We start from the raw sequence: 17,584 nt of genomic DNA on the forward strand, positions 1-17,584 counted from the left end.
ATCTGAATAGTGCAAGTAGATGTGATAGCCAAGTCTACCTAGGGGGAATTCCTGTGTATCCAAATCAGATGGGACTGCTCCCCATGACCCATCACATCTCTACCCATCATGTTGTGCCAATATTACCCGCCAAGATCAACTCCACCAAACCTCATCCAAACCGCAGACTGACAGACACACTGGGGAAGGTAGCCAGACAGGAAGTGATGTGGGTTGCCATGGAAACTGCAGGGTGGCCATTTTGTTTTCTGGTGGCATCGATTCAATGGTGCTTGCAGCCCTTGCTGACAGGTAAGATTAAAAATGAATTAAAGAATAAGTCAATTGATTTACAGACAGTTGGTGATGTCAGTGGCCCAAATCATTCCATAAAACATGCCAGGGATGCACAGTTCGAGATCAGTGCAAGCCCCAGGCGACCTACATAAACCATCACAGCCAGGATCAGTTCCCTAAGTTTAGTTTACATACAGGTAAACAGGATAATTAGTAGTAAGGTTCTGGTCTAGGGGAATTTCAAGTTACCTTTGTGGCTGAGAAGAGTAGCATATTTCTCTCTCTCAGATGTACTATTAGATGTAAGCAAAGGGTACATTCATTCCAAAAACAATATCCCCACTGAAAATCATTGTTACAAGTTATGCCCCCCGGTACCGAAAACCTGGCTACACCACTGACTCCTGGCAATGCATATACCGCTACTCCTAGCAACTTGCGCCGACCAAGTGAACACAACTTCAGTGGTGTAGCCAGGGCAGAATGAGCAGCTACCCCGCTAGGACATCTTGTTTAAAGATTTACTTATAATTAACTCTTGTGTTCTTGTTCATAAATTTACCCATAGATGTATACCTAAAGATGAACCTATTGATCTGCTGAATGTGGCATTTCAACAGCAGGTGAAATCACCCAACAAACCAGCCAAGACGAAACAGAAGAAATGGCATCAGAGTGTTAACCCACAAGAACTACAGTAGGTTTAATCAGAAAATATCGCTGTTCCAGTTGAAGTGCATACACCCCTATGGAAGACATGACCTTATAATCTCCCACATGGGCAGTGTAGATTTCAAAATGGAGTCACCCATTCAGGTAATCTGATTTTGAAATTCACACTCCCTGTGTGAGAGATTAAGGTCATGTATTCCATAGGGGTGTATGGATTCCAACTGGAATAGCCTAATTTCTTGTCCTGAAACTTCAATATTTCTGACCCAGATCCCTGAAATATGGCAGTTTGTTTGTTTATTGTTTGTTTAAACGGTCGCTCCATGTGGAGACACACGCTTGGGTCCAAATGGGACCAGGCTCAAACAAAATGCTCAAGCCAGGCTAAAAAGCATGCTGTAGTTGTCGCAAAAAAACATTTAAAGGGGTGTTGCCCGTTAGACAGCCTCAGAGAGTGTCATCAATTAGGAATTAACTTTCCCCGAAACAAAATAATTATGTTAACATCAAAGTCTATAAATAAATACAAAAATCTCAAACAGAAAAAACAAGTGGTAGTGCTGGAAACAAATTCAAATTAATAATCATTCATTGGGAGGGGTTTTTTTGTGGGTTTTTTGTAAAAGAATGGAAGTATGCTCTTGTAGCAGGAATGGAGCCAGGGGGGTACTCAAGTTTGGTTTTGGTAGGGGTGTGCCTGCTGCGAATTTGAAAGTGGACCCATCAATATACCCATTTTTCGAGAAATTTGGACCTATCGATATACCAAAAGTCAAAATTTTTCGTCCAAATTTAACCCAATATGTCTTAGATTTGACCAATTTTCCCAAATATTTTGGGAAAATTTTCTGAAAAATTTGAGAAAATTAAAAAAATAAGAACCCATCCATGTACCAAAATTGACTTATTAAAGGGTCATTGATATATACCAAAAGACCAAAAATGCTACCCATGTTTGTGGCATGTCCCCGTATGGCCATTTGTACTGAGTACCCCCACCGCCACTCCCCCACCCCTTTTTTAGGTTATTTAATTATTTTCCAACCGTGATATTTTTTATGGATTTCATTCACGCCGGTATCAGAGAAGGCTTTTCTATTCTTAGTTAAATTGAAATTGTTGATGTGTCTTGTCTGAAAAGGTGAAGTGAATGTGCAAAAAGGATTTTGGTTTCTTAGAAAGGTCTTCAAATGTGTTTTCTGTCATCAGGTTTCTTGACGTAGAAGTGTAAGAACGTGACATAGTTTACTCTGTGACTTGCTGACCTAATCTATCAAGTGTGGGGTACTTAACATTCACAAATGATATATAGATTGAAATCTCAAATTAACATGGTGTAATGGTACCCAGTTCTAAGAAGAGTGTGATAGTGATAAAATCATAAAAAAGTATAATCCAGTGGTCTGGTTTGTATAATTTCCATAAGCTATATAATATATGATGCAAATCCAGGTTCACAATAGGCACCTGTCAATCAAATATAAAAATTACAAAATATTTACTTTTCTTCTGTTACTTAACATTTTCATCAGGATTGCTGTTGAAACACGATTGATTTTTTTCCTATTTCTAATCCAATGAAACACACACTGTGGACGTTTCGGAATCTAGCAGACTCCTTTCTCAACACTGTTGTTGTGAAGATCTTCTGTTTACGGCAGTTCTTTTTGCAAGAACGTTGTTAATTCTTAGTCACGCATTTGATGATCTTCTTGCAAAATGAACTGGCCACCATGTTGCAGAGCAACCAGTATCATCTGGTAAACAGAAGATTGAACGACAACAATAGTGTTGAGAAAGGAGTCTGCTGGACCGCCTTTGAAACGTCCACAGTGAGTACTACTCTATTGGATTAGAAATAGGAAATTCTACAATCAACTCTAGTATGATTTTGCATAGAGATGTGAGTACCAGATATGTACTGTGTACATCCATATCAAAAGGATGCACTTGTCGGCTGCTACATGTGTCTAATTTCACATGATAGCTAGGAACAACACCAGAGTCATCCAAAGTGGAGGTCACTTCAAATCATCCCAAGTCACATGGTTAAGGAATACAGAGAACATTCCGTAACCATGTGACTTAGGGATGAGTGGAAGTGACCTCCACTTGAGATGAGCTAGAGTCCGAACTGGTGTCATTTTCTAGTAAACCAGTCAGTTTTTGCAACGCCTGTTAAATATTCTGTTTATGTTTTAACAACAGTTTTGATGTGATGTCCATCATGATCGGCTTTGTTTACTTCCAAACTTTCATTGCTTTACACGGTGTCATGCTTGGTTGCTTTCTACCGGATTTTGATAGCTCTAGTCTCCAATGTGGATGAAGCTATCCTGATCAAATTCAAATTTGAAGCTACACTTTTCAACTCAATTAAACTGTAAGGATTTCCTGAACAGGTCTCTTGTCTGACTGCAGGTTTACCTTTGCCCTACTTTGCTGAGGAGGCAAACATTTTGTGCACTTTTTAATACTAGGATTATATAATTTTATGTGTATACACTAGAGAACTGGCCTGCTTTTCAGCAAGGGTTAAGGAAACCAGCAGAAGTTGTTGAGTTCAACATGTGCATATTCAAAAAAAGGGCACATTCATTTAAAAGGGCATGGTAAGCCGAAGGCCTATGGGTAAACTACCAGTGGCGGCACCAGGAATCTTTTGGGGCGGGGAGAGGGGGGCACCCGGAGGTGGCAAATTTCTGGGGGTGGCAAAATCATCAATTCTTTTGCAAAATTGCCGCAAAAAAATGAAAATTTCAGGTTTTGACTGGGGGGCAAATAGGCAGGCAAGAGTTCTGACTGGCGGGCATTTGAAAACAAGTGAGGCAACTTTTCATTATTCATTATTTTAGTTACTTTCATTAAATGACCAAAGTCAAGTGCTAAACATGTTGTTATTTAACCAGATCTACAGGATATAGGCTATCAGATGCCAATCTATCGCCGGTAGCAAAATGGATGTTTTGATTTTGATTTGTCCACTAAAATGCACAGATCTTCATCAGGTTTTTTTTGTGCAAAAATGACCAGTTTTTACTTTTATTTTTGGAAAATGACAATAATTTATTAAAGAGTGATCCCGGAAATGAAGTGCAGTCGGGCGACGGGAAACTCAAAATCGACTTTCCGAGGCCTTATGGCTTTCAGAAGTGATGTTGGATAGGACTTTGCCAGTTGGTGCACCCTGTTTATTAGTCTATGAGTCTCTTTTGCCTTTGTACTAATTAAGTGCAATATACATCTCTCAAATTATACATGTAACAGGATAGACCCTATGCCCTAACATCACGAGGCCCAACAAAATTACTCTTTTGGTTCATGTCCCATCCTGTATCAATTTCTGGAATGTAATTGTCAATTTTTTTTATAGATTTTTCAAAAAAAATTAAGACTTTGGAATACTTTAGGAAAACCCAATACATATAAATAAGTTTATTAGACAATAAGGATTACTTCCAAGTCTGTTTGTGGTACTCTGGAATCCTCCCTCATAATCTCGCATTTGAAAAAAGAAAAAGTGTCGCCTCCTTTCCTTTTAACAGTGTTAAATGACCGAAAACTATAATTAAAGACTGGATTAAAAAGACTAGTTTGCCGTACTGCTAGGTCAGCAACCAATCATGCCGCACCTTTGACATGACGTGAGACGAAAACAAGTATTTTTAATTCAATCAACAATGTTAGTTTTACATACAAGAAAAAAATCCTCCCTCCCGCCCTCCCTCATTAATAAAATCCTTTAATTTTTTTTTTTTGGACAAGAACCAAAACATTATTTTTTACAGTCTAAGCATGACAGCTTTTTGAATGATGGAAACAGGCAGTGTCATGTCTACAAAAGTTGAATTAGACTTGATGGTAATTTACACATATATTGACCCATTGGGAGTAATAATATGATAGTAATCTTGTTATCAGCACCAACATGAGTTATGTAGTCCATCTATCATCATCTGTCATTTATGTGCGCTTTTATTTTATTTTATTTTTTGATGTATTCAAAGAAAAGTATAGAGCAAAAAATGTGAGGATCCTATGTTATGTGATTTCAAAGGGCAAAAAATGTGAGGATATGAAATGCTTTATGTGGTTTATTTGCCAAGAGCATTCATTACCTTGCCGGCTGTTCATATTGTTCAAGTTTCCAATTTGCTGCTATGATTCTTAAACCTGACAACCTGTAAAAAAAATATTTTAATTTTTGATGTGATTTTATTTAACTGGGGAATTTTGGCCTCCCCCATATGACTCCTTTACCCCACCTCCATCTATATTTCCCCAATTTAAAATGTCCTGTACAAATGAGCTGCCCTGTACAGATGAGCTGATTATCATGATTATCAAGCACTATGGACCACAATGGCCTCATCCCAATGGCATAGTTCAATAGCCTCAATGAAACAATCATAGTGCAAAATTTGACCTCAAGTTGCAGAGGTACAAAACCCAATTTTTCAAAGGTCATTCAATGAATGTGCCAATGTATTGGGGTTTAGAACTGTGCCCTGATAGATGAGTATATTGTGGATCCTAGTGAAGGGTTCAGGACAAGAAAGCCATATCTGCAATAGCTGCTAGGTGTCATATTTTAAACGTGTACAATTATATAAAGTGCAGAAATAATCACAATGTCCATGGGGCAGCCATTCATCGCTGGGCAGTAAAAACCCATGTACATCAAATGTCAATTTTGAAGGTTTTGTCATTTTGCAGGGGATAAACATTATACTGTTCCGTGTTTAGCCAAATGAGTAAGGTTTTTCTTGCCCAGCGACCTATTACAGAAACCCTAATATACACCTTTGATTTGCACCTGGCTTAGAAATGATGAAATGGAGAATGAAAATTTATTTTAAATTATTTGTTTAACTCTCTCCATGCGGGTGTCGACAGCAGACGACAATTTTCAATTTAAAAAAAATAATTTCAGAATTACAATTTTCATGACCATTGCATTAAAATGAGTACAAACTAGTATTGGTTCAGTGTTTCTTAAGATAGCTCTTGATATTTTAAGAAATTATCTCATAACTTTTTATGTTCAAGCCTATGGTTAGCACGCAGAGCATTAATTAACTTACGGCTGGTTCTTCTTCTGAGTTTAAGGTGGCCCTATTGGCTAATGCAAAAATTAAGATTTTCTTTCATGCCCTGTAGATCACAAAACTGAAAATTTTGTTTCAATCGGACATTCGGTTCTCGAGATATGGCCTGTTAAAAATTGCGCAAAATCAAGAAATGGCAACAACTTATTTTCTATATTTTTTACAAGTCCAGTTGCCAGGTAATTTTCTAATTATGCATGAAATATGCAAATTTAAGTTTTCAGATACAATTCAAAGAGCTATGGTACTGAGGCATGGTACATGGGTAGTACACACAAGATGCTACAAAATTACAGTTGCATTTGGCAAATGTCAAGTTGCATAATTAATTAGGGCCAGTAATTAGAAAAGTTGAATAAGGCCATAATTATGTGAATGGAAATTTGCCAAATGCATCTGTAGGTTTGTTGCATTTCATGTGTACTACCATGTACCAAGTTTCAGTACCATACCTCATCTAATTCGTCGGTCGCAACACATAGTGGCATACGTGAAGGACAAAATATGTTTTCGAGCAAACCGTTTTTGAAGGATACGCTACTAGTAACGGGGTCTATACTTCTCCACTGTTATCTCTCAGTGGCCCGATTCCATTTGAAATTGAAGTTTAAGGTTCAAACTATTAAACTGTCTTTAATAGTTAACAAAGAATGACTGTTATAGGATAATAGTTAGCTCTAAAGCTATACACCACTATGTGAAACGGAACATTTGGAAAATCACTCTACGCCACTATGTGTTGCGACCGACAAATTGTATCTGAAACTATACTTTACTTTGCATAATTCATGCATAATTAGAAAATTATCTGGCATCACTGCATGTCAAAAATAAAGAAAATAAAAGAAAGTTGTTGCCAATTTCTTGGTTTCACACCATTTTGACAGGCCATATCTCGAGAACTGAATGTCTTGTAATCAGGAGGGAATGAACTTTCACATATTTAAATTAGAAAAAAAATCTATATCCAATAGCGCTACCTTAATCAATTCTATTGGCACAATTGTTGCTGCCTTCTTGACAAACACTTGCTTTTGACACCCACACGTGTGTTAGTGTGTGGTAGTTTGGAACACGTGTGCAAATGTGGATATAAAAGATGTTTGTGGTCAGATCAGTGGCGGATTAAGCTTAAAAGTAAATATTTTGTTCATATCTCAGACCACTTTCATGTAGTCCTTGATACGGTACATATTGAAACACCCGTGAAAAGGACGCCAGTTTACTTTCAATAAACAACACGGAGAGGGACATTAAAATAAAAGTACTGAGACTAAAGTATGCAGGGTGGCTCAAAAGTAATGCTATGAAAGTATGAAATTAAATAAAAAAAGAGAATTGATACTATGAAAGTGTGAAAATTAAGAAAAAAAACTATCACAATTTTTGATTTTACTGTTTTCTTATCTTGTGCTAAAGGATAGACAGGTATGATAGAAGTTGTAGATGCCAGTGCTGCGGATTCTAAATTCAATATTATTTTAATAACTATAATTTGGTTCACCTCAAGTTCGGTAGTGACGTATATGTATATTGCTCGCCGATATATCTAATCACACGCGTAAAGTTAAACACGCTGAGTGTACACGCACTGGTACAGGGACGGTTTGTTGGCATGCTTGCGTCGCAACCACAAAAAAGCATTGATGTCACTACCAAACTTAAGGTAGCTGCCTCGGATACAACACCCTTGCAGAAAAATAGCTCCTGTGTCTGATCAATCAGGTCTATTCATTTAAATCTTTAACATAACAAAGAAAAGTATTTTCCCAACCTATTTTAAGAGACTTATAAGAATTGTAACAATTCTTATGTTTTTCTTTATTTTTTGAAAATTCCCTTAATTTTGACAGTTTTTGATTTTTTTTGCCCACTTAGGAAGGAGCTATGGTTACCAAACTTTCAGGGATAGTAAATAAGATTAATATCTAAATTCTCTCGTCAGTTTTTTGGATAAAGTGTTTACTTTTTGAAAAAAATTATTTTTTCCATTTTTAATTTTAGGGAATGTTCAAAACACTGTAGCTTAAAATAGAAACACTTAATTGGTAAAAACTGACGAGAGAATTTAGGTATTAATCTTATTTACCATCCCTGAAAGTTTGGTAACCATAGCACCCTTCCCTGTTGGCTAAAAAAATCCTAGAATTTAGGTAATTTAGTGTTTCTAGAAAAAATAAAATAATCATAAAAAAGTACCAACATTCCTGTTAAATATAAACTTAACACTAAGTCAGAAAATAAACTTGGTTTGTATTATTCTGTGATATATTGGCAGCAGATGAAACTTAAAACTTTTATATACAACTGCTATAAAGGAGAGAAAAATAAGTTTTAATAAAATCTTTGTTTTCAAAAATGTTGCTATTTTGAGAAATTGGCAAAGTGCCAAAAGCCCTTCCCTGTAGTAATTCAATGGGATTTTGAGATGACAAAAAATTGCGTAACTCAAAAATGCTTTGTTGGAAAAAATTAAAACTTGGCAAGTAAGGTTTCCTCATCAATACACACATCCTATATCATTTTCAAGGAATTCTGAGCATGACACCGTAGCCGATACAGCCACCTTAAGTTGAACCAAATTATATTTAAAGCTATTTTATTTTACAAAAATTAAATTACGGTCATATAAACTCTTTAATCACTGTCCTTTTTTTTATCATGTGTTCTTTTTTATTTGAGTTCTGCTGCAAAACACTAAAACTTGATATATTAACATGTTGGCAAAAATTTTCATGGTTTTTTTTCAGATTTTGGTGAAATTTTGGGTAATTTGGCATCAAGAAAAAAAAAAAAAAAAAACTGACCGACCCTACTTGAAAGGTCCATCCGCCCGTAGAACAGGATTTTTTTTCATGATAGCTTAATACCTCAAAGTTTGCAAGGGCATTATTTGAGTGTTGTATTTGAACTCTTTTAATTCTTTGATTTCCTTTATTATCCATGTTGATTTTTCCCTTTCCCTATGACTCTGAAAAATAAATTTACTTCAATACAAGGATGCCAGCTGATATTTGTGAAGCAATTGGTCTGGGTCAACTGTTTGCCTTGCCAATAGTTATATTGATTGTTATGAATTATTCCTCTTAATTATTTGTTTATTTTGAATGAGATCATTATATACCAACAACTCTGGCAATTCAGGTGTGTCAGTGGTCGGTTCAGATGGTAATAGAATACTCGAGAATTGCTATTCCTAAGGCAATCCGTGAGTGTGTGTCCACACAACTCAAGCTTTGTAATGCCTGCCCAGTGGGCACATCATAAACTTTTGGTGGGTATGTTCACCCGAAATTTGGAGGTGGTGGGTCTTTGGGAGCTGGCAGCGTACCGGTGAAAGGGGATTTTTTGGAGCTAAAGTTATAAAGGGGGGCCTTTTGGAGCTGAAAGTCAAGGGTCTTTCTTGGCTTTCTGGTTGTAAATCGCTGAAACAACAGGAATGAGCAATATCAATATATGAAATTATCAAATCAAGGGTCTTTTGTAGGGATGAAAATTTTCAGAGTAGCTGATTTCAGCATTTTTTTTATTATTATTGTTTTCAGTGTTTTTCAGCCTATTTCTGAATCAAATTCACAGAAAATTTGGAGCTCTATTTTGGGCAAATTTAGGAGGTCTTTTCGCTGCAATATTACAAAAGGGCGTCTTTCCAGAGGAGTAGACTTGTATGATTATTTGTATTAAGTATTCCCCCCCAACCCCCGGAATGCCTGATGACATCAGCTCTGGAATTACAACCTGAAGTTTACTGTGACCTATATAGTAGCACGCCAAATTAAAACCAAGGTCATAGATAAAGCTAGGCACTCCAGAATTGAAAATGTATCGTTCACACGACAGCAGCGCTCGAGGGATCGGGAATTCCTTCAATTTCGTGGGGATAAAGTTAGGGATTGGAATCCTCGAGAGCGTTCACACGGCAGATTTCCCCAAGTTTTTGCTTGAGAAAACAGAGATCCGTCTGTGTGGATGTTCCTAGTATAGTATTTCATCATATTTTGGTATTATTTGCACTGGACCAGGGTTACTAAGCTCTCTATATTGTACATTAAAGTTTGTGGACTTCTGAAGAATTTCATCATGACGCTTGACCATTTCCTAATTGTTTATTTTTTTAATGAGATCATCACCCTGGCAGTTCAGGTGTGTATTACATCATATTTCGGTTTTATTTGCACTGGACTAGGGTTACCAAGCGCTCTATTGTACATGGCTACCCAGTTTGCGGACTGCTGAAGATTTCATCATGACTTGGCATTTCCCATACTTTATTTTGTCTTGATATGTTTTATTCAACTTTTGAATAAAGCCATATAACATTTATGTACACCCAAATATATTGGTTAGCATTGCCCACTACTAAAAACCCATTCCAGAAAAATACAACGCTAATTTTTTGGGATTAAAAAAATATTATCAAGTTTTGCAAAATGAAACGTTCAATCCTAATCAATCATTTAGCACTAACTGGAGAGTGGAGATAAAAGATAAAGTTCGCTATTTTACTAATTTCTTGAAAAAAAGAGCCAAACACATGCATTTTGGCATGTTTTTCTGGCAATCGAGTCACAAAAATAAAATACTTGCACTAAGTCTAAGTATTTAAAATCTTGAGTATATGCCAAAACTTTGCTCTAATTATCATTCTTTTGTGTTATAATTAAATGATTGGTTATAAAAATGAAACATGTCTTTTCCAAAAATTGGAATGTATAAACTGAACTTGGTCTTAGTAAAAATCTTTGGACTTGATTGTCACAATATACGAAAATCGCCCTAAAAACGCGCATTTTTGGCCCTTATTTCCAAAAATTTGCCAAATATTAAAATTTTACTTTTATTGCCAGTTAAACTAACTAAAGGTTTACTATTTAGCGATGTTTTATTTGGCAAAACAAGCAAAAAAAAAAAATAGTGCTATATTTTTCTGGAATGGGCAGTAGTTGATTTAAAAGTAATACAAGATACAGGCTTATCATTCTTAACATGGGTGTTGACTGAAGACAAGTTGCATTTTTTTAAATTTATAAATGTCAAAATTGTACATTTTCATGATCATATTAGGAATCGGCATGAAAAATGCATTAAAATAAGTACAAACAAGCCTGGTATAGGTTCAGTGGTTCTTTAGATAGAGGGAGAGATATTTTGAGAAAATCATTTCCAAAATTTTTTATGTTGAAACCTTTAGTTAGCATGCAGACCAAGGTGAAGTGAGTCAGTGGTTTCACCAACAGAGGGTGCTATTACACATGATCATGCAGTTGAAATGCTTGATTCTATGCATCAGGATCTCCATGTTATTTTAGAACTTGATCAGTTCCCTCGGATTGTGATGTCCAACTGGGCAGCGAGCGCACACACGAGCCCAGGCGCATAGCGCCAATACAGTGCGCGCCAAGGTGAGTAGAGGTGCGTAGCTCCGACATTTGGCCGAGGCCTCAGATTGTGGATATGGTAGTGCACCTCATAATATTTGCTTGTGTATTATGGGTAGTGGCAGAGGCTCTATACTAGAGCTAATCATATGCTATTTCTGACAAGCTAAAGCAGAAGCTAAAATACAAACTAAAACAGCACAAACTGACCAGCAGGGGACTTTTGATGGATCTAAAAAAGATTACCTAAAAGTTCATCAAAATTCATATTTTGGATATTTTTGGAACAAGCTTAAAGGGTAGACAAGGTATTGTTGGTCAAAGCAACCATAAAAAAATTGATTTTCATCATCTATATCATTGAAAAATAACACCTTGATGTTTTGCAAAAGTTCATTCTATAAATCGTATACTTTGAAAACTTGCTTGATTTATTGTTGTTAATGAGTTATGTACATTTTACAAAGGTGATGTTGTTTTAGCCCTCCTATCAACATAACTCAAGAACTACAGGACCTACAAAAGTATATCTGTGATATTTAAATTCTTTTACACGCTCGCTATGAAATGGGCAATGCAGTTTTTGCCAAAGCTCACTACCATTCGCAAGATGCTGTGAACTACCAAATCACAACAGTTTAAAATAGTTACTAACCTTAAATTGGCCAATTGCAAGAAGCTAGATTTCTAATCACTTTGCCTCTTCACTGTCTCAACACAGCCATTTATGAGAAGGGCTACACACCCAGACCTGTAGCCAGGGGGATGTGGGGGATGTTTCAGGGGTCCAATGCATCCCCTTAACGAAAAGGTACACTTTTTGGAGCAAAAACGTCCAAGAAGGGCCAAATTAGAAGAAAAACAATTACAAAGGGACCACTTTTGCATGTTAAATTGTTCAAAATAAGTCAAAACGCAGCATCTTAGGAGGTGCATGCATATTTTCTTCTTTTTTTTGGGGGGGGGGGGTTGCTTTGACTCTTCTAATGTTGTGTCATCTATTAAGAATAAGTTGTTTACAATAAGCTTTTTGTTTGTCTTGTGTTTGTAGGTATACTTATGAAGTGCCTGACAGAATTACAGGAAGAAATGGACTCACAGAGTTACAACACATCAGTCCTAATAGACAATGGAACTTTGTTGAGGTGGGTTTCCCCCAATTCTAAAATGGGATTAAAGCCATAATGTGTGATTTGCTCCACAGCAAGGCCCTCAATTATCTTGAATTTCTACTCTTTGCATGATTGAACTGCCCAATGGTGTACTAAAATACCATGTGGAAGGACTTGGTGATAGCATCATGGCATCATGTGGGATGCATGCATGCGCAGTGGTTATTTGGTGGTATTTACTGGTGTTAGGGTTAAAGGCCTATTCAGAGATTTGCTTATCCAGAGTTTCATAAAAATCAAAAATCAGATTATGGCACCTTTATAGTGTCCTGTATGTGCTATGTACTAACAAAGCTTATTACTCGTAGAGCGGAAAGCTGTGTATTAAAGACAAATTCAGACATTTAATGTGAAAAAAGGAGAGAAATTTGCTACATGGATTTGAATGGGGCTTCAACCTTGTCAAGGCTGCTGTTTGTTTTGTTTTTACCCATTTATAAAAAAATACCTAGTGACAATTTCAATGACATATTTTTCAGAAATTTAAAACACAATTTGAATTTTTGCTGGGATCACTGAATGGGCCTTTACAGCCATAATAAAATCCTTGAAAAACATTATTTGGGCCTTTATGTCTGTGGGCCTCCATGTCTGTAACCTAGGCACTCTGATCTATATATGAATAAGTTATTTTCTTTTATTTTCAGATAAATGTGACTTTAGAAGAGCTGAAAGCAATGAGGTAAGACATTAGGCTATTCCGAAAAGTAGATGCATACCCCTTAGGCGACGAAAAAAAAACCACCTTAGTTTATGGGCAGACAAATCTCTCAAGTAGGATCGGTCGGTCGGGCCTTTATTTTTTCTTTGCAAAATGACCCCAAAAATCAACAAAATCTGTTATATTTTACAATTTGGGGAAATACAAAAATTGTTTCCTGATATTTGACTTACAGATCCAGGGGTTGATTTAGCCACTGGTAAAAATTTGACAGAAATCTTTACAACTTACTCTAACTGTCAGGATTGTAACTAAGACTTGCTACCATAATCGTTTCATTTGATGCAACTTTTTCATTTTACAGAGCTGAGAGAGTAAGTGACTTGGTATATCCTCTTCAGTCTGTCCTGGATGACAGTATTGGTTGTGCCATTTGGTTTGCTGCCAGAGGGGAAGGCTATCTGATGACCAAAGACCAGGATCATCTGGTGACAACAGAACAAAATCTTCTGGTGACCAGAGGACAAAATTGCAGAAGTCCAGCCACGGGAGTTACTATGCAGAGGCCCAACAGAGAAGTGCTTGACCACCAAGTGGCCAGTCCTGTTGAACTAATCAAACCAAGTGACTCCAAAGAATGTGCTGACCAGATGACCAGTGTTGTGCTAACTGACCACCGGGGACCGGTACATCAGATGATAATGACGATGCCTCTGATGAAGTAATGACCAGCAGAAGCAAATCATCAGAGGCCAACAGCAGCAGCAGGAGAGATGCGTCATCTGGTATATATACAAGTCCTGCCAAGGTGAGTTACAACCTTAGAATAACAACAAAAAAGGACAGTGCACCAACCTGCAAAGTACAGCAGCATCTGTTAACCCAAACTCCCTTTTCTGACATTTGCCTGTAAGGAAGAAAGAGGATGATGCAAAAAATTGTTTTCCCCACCAAGGTTTTGAACCACTGACCCGGGGCAACCAGCAGAACGTGGATAGCAAGCCACAAGTATGACCGTCACCAGACAGAAAATCTCATGGCCCAAAGAGAAAACTAACTAGCCAGGGCCAGTGGCTAAATTGATCCCTGGATCGGATTCACTCAAGTATAAAATGTTAACAATCAAGTTTTAATCTAAGCTTACTGACACTCTGACATAGAAATGTGTAAGTCCTTGGCATACTTGGTTGTATTGAACCCTTTATATGTCAATTTCCTAATGTTGGGCCAGTTGGGATTTGTATTATGAATTTATGATTTTAGAATATTAACAACAAATCTGGACCAGTGGATTTGCCCTTGGGCCAGCTGATTATTGCTCCTTATGTCTATCCCTGCAGATCATGTCACATACTAAAAAAATGTTCTTGAAAATGAATGGTTAATGCAATCTATTTGATTGTCTTCATGCAAGGAAAATAATGGCTGGAGCATTTATATGTCAAAAGTTGTTGAGCTCAACTTGGTTCTGCAATAAAGATGGCTTCTTTTCCTTGTTGTGCAATTTGACTCACCATGTAACTTATAAATTGAGTATGTGTACTGTCTTTGACATATTATTGATATTTGTATGTGTTCCAATAGGTTGTATTGGTTGGTATGGGGGCAGATGAACAGCTTGCCGGATACTCTAGACATAGGGGTAAATTTAAGTAAGTATATTCATGTGCAGGGGTGTAGTTCTTATGTTAAAAACAGCACTAAACAGCACTTTAGAATAATTTAAAATTATTAGACTGATGTTGTTAGCTCTGATGTTTTTCTTGGAAAATAGCTAGAGACCAACCTGATCAGATGATGTCATGTAACGTCACAAAGTTGGAAAATTATTATCTTTTGTGACCAATTATTAACTCTCACCACGCGTGTGTCAACTGTAGACAACAAGTTTCAATTTGAGTTTTAAAATGTCAGAAATTCATTAAAATTTAAGTTTTAAGTCCAAATCATCATCCAGGTTTAGAAGATTATTTTATTCAAATGGAATTTAGTTGTACAGGTGCATTGCAAAGGGAGCGCTTAAACAGTTGCCACTCAAAAATACCTTAGTGGGTGCTTATTAGGTGAGTGGCACTAATTTGGTTGAATTTGTTACTCATGCTATTCCACTCCAGGGTCTCTTTGATCGCAAATTCTATTGTATCATTCATATCAACAGTACAGGTGGCTGGGAAGGCCTTGTGGAAGAGATGGAAATGGAGGTACAGCGCATTTCATCTAGAAACCTTGGTAGAGATGATAGGTAAGAATACAGTTTCATTTTAGATGGCAAAGTTCAACGACCTCTATTTAACAAGCGTGGCTTAGAAGTTGACCTTAGGCTGTGGAGTATGAGTTGTTGTACCCAATACATTCAGGGGCACATAATAGCCACTTACAGAAGAAAAAAAACCCATTTTAGTCAGTGGAAAAATTAGACAGAAGAAAAGTTTTGATTTCTTCCAGAATTTGCCAAAAGCAAAATATATTTCCCACCTAAAAGAGTTTTCTTTGGCTTATCATAAACCATAGTTACTCCATACCTGTACAAGTATAATTTGGTTATCATTTTACTTGTGTGATATAGACATGTTCTGCTATCAAAACCTAAATTTTCCAGTTTCCAGACATCGGTCTTCTTGCGTTGACTCACACGTGTGATTTATACATTGTAATCAAATTGAATTCATTTCAGAATTATATCTGACCATGGACGGGAGTCACGGTTACCATATTTGGATGAGGATGTCGTCAATTTCTTGCAGCAGCTTCCCGTGTGGATCAAAGTAAGGTTGGATATAAATAGGCCTACATGTAGAGACAAATTATTATTTTGTGTAAAACACTTTCAAATAAGGTGCAGTATTGTGTTCTCTCTAATTTGCAAAGAAAATGATACTGTGAACCCTATATGAACTTTGACCTCAAGTGACCAGCTCTTTAGTTCAAAACCCAACTGCCTGCTGACTGCATATGCCCTAGCAAAACCATTGCCTGGGTTTGGTTTCTATTGTTTGGACCAATAATTAGGGATTCAATCAGTGTTCACCATTGTCCATCACCGTTTAACAAGCTTTTACTTTGCACGGACAGCTTTAGCTGCCTGAGGAAAGTAAACCAAGCAGATGCGCAGGAAGTGAATTGTTAAATGGTGATAAACAATGGTGAAACATGATTGAAACATGACGTCATCAAGTGTGATGTCACCTGATCAGGTTGGTCCTTAGCCGTTTCCAAGAAAACATCAGAGCTAACAACATCGGCTGATGACGAGGAAGTTCCTCGAAAGCGCTCCCGGTAAGCGAAATAAACAAGTAGTGTTGAAGTCTAAATTAATAAATTTCATGATTGAAACCCTTTCAATAATGAAAACAAGCTTAAGATTATCTAATTCACATGATTATTCATATTAAGGAGTCTCAGTTAGTTATTGCCACTCAGCCTTACAAAAGGATTGGTGATTTCTGCGGGTGATACCATTAGCTGTTACTGCCAAAATACTAAATTCAACTTGTAAGCGTGAATACACACACAGGTTTCAGGCATAACAAATTTTATGTGCTTACGTTTATGCTTGCTTCCATTAACTTTGTGTTCAGATATGGTTAGCATACCCCATTAACCAAATCACACACACTTTTCCTTCCTTGTGTAGACTGATCTGAACCTACCAAGAGGTGTAGGAGAGAAACTGCTTCTACGCGTGGCAGCCAGATTATTGGGGATGACGGCATCGGCCAGCCTACCAAAACGTGCAATACAATTCGGCTCCAGGATTGCCAAGATGGAAAAGTCCAACGAGAAAGCATCGGATGTGTGCACAAGACTCAAGTAATGTGTGATATCATGGCCATAAAATGGGGTCTATATCCTTGATGTAAGCGTACACAAAATTAGCCTGTTGTCAAGACTTCATTGAGGGATTAAGGTACCTTTATTCTGTAAGCTGTATAATCCCTGTTTTAATATAAGGCCAACAGAAAAATAGTTGTGTTGCCCTCAGTGACCGGCCCTAAATCCTAAAATATCAGGGTCGCAATTTGTTTTTGTTTTTGTTTTTTTGTTTTTTATTAATGACGATTTTTACAAATATGTGATGTGATCAAGCAAAATGAGTTGAATGTCGGGAATATTGATTTCAATTTCCTTTGTATTTTATTGTTTTGAGCAACACTAAAATGGCCATATCTCTGGAACCATAAGCCTAATTATGATTGGGTTTTCAGCAAAATAAAGTTTCAAGAATGGCTCATATAATGAGATTGAAAACTGAATTTTGATTTTAATCGACATCAGACTCATTTTACTTGATCGCATCACATAATGTTCAAAAAGCAC

At 36.9% G+C, this 17,584-nt stretch overlaps 2 protein-coding genes across 2 annotated transcripts; both read left to right on the plus strand.

The window, feature by feature from the left end:
• The first annotated feature begins 159 nt into the window (after positions 1-159).
• On the plus strand, positions 160-14,071 carry LOC140145943 (asparagine synthetase domain-containing protein 1-like). Its single transcript, XM_072167682.1, has 5 exons — positions 160-291; positions 845-973; positions 12,486-12,579; positions 13,254-13,288; positions 13,632-14,071. Exons 1-5 carry the CDS (start codon positions 266-268, stop codon positions 13,990-13,992), a joined length of 645 nt encoding a protein of 214 aa, XP_072023783.1. The 5' UTR covers positions 160-265; the 3' UTR covers positions 13,993-14,071.
• On the plus strand, positions 13,992-17,081 carry LOC140138499 (asparagine synthetase domain-containing protein 1-like). The gene is made up of 5 exons (XM_072160373.1): positions 13,992-14,075; positions 14,852-14,919; positions 15,426-15,509; positions 15,942-16,032; positions 16,902-17,081. The coding sequence occupies exons 1-5, from the start codon at positions 13,992-13,994 to the stop codon at positions 17,079-17,081; spliced, it is 507 nt and encodes a 168-aa protein (XP_072016474.1).
• Positions 17,082-17,584: the final 503 nt, after the last annotated feature.

This window comes from Amphiura filiformis, chromosome 2, assembly GCF_039555335.1.
Source record: "Amphiura filiformis chromosome 2, Afil_fr2py, whole genome shotgun sequence".
In the NCBI taxonomy this organism is placed as follows: Eukaryota; Metazoa; Echinodermata; class Ophiuroidea; order Amphilepidida; family Amphiuridae; genus Amphiura; species Amphiura filiformis.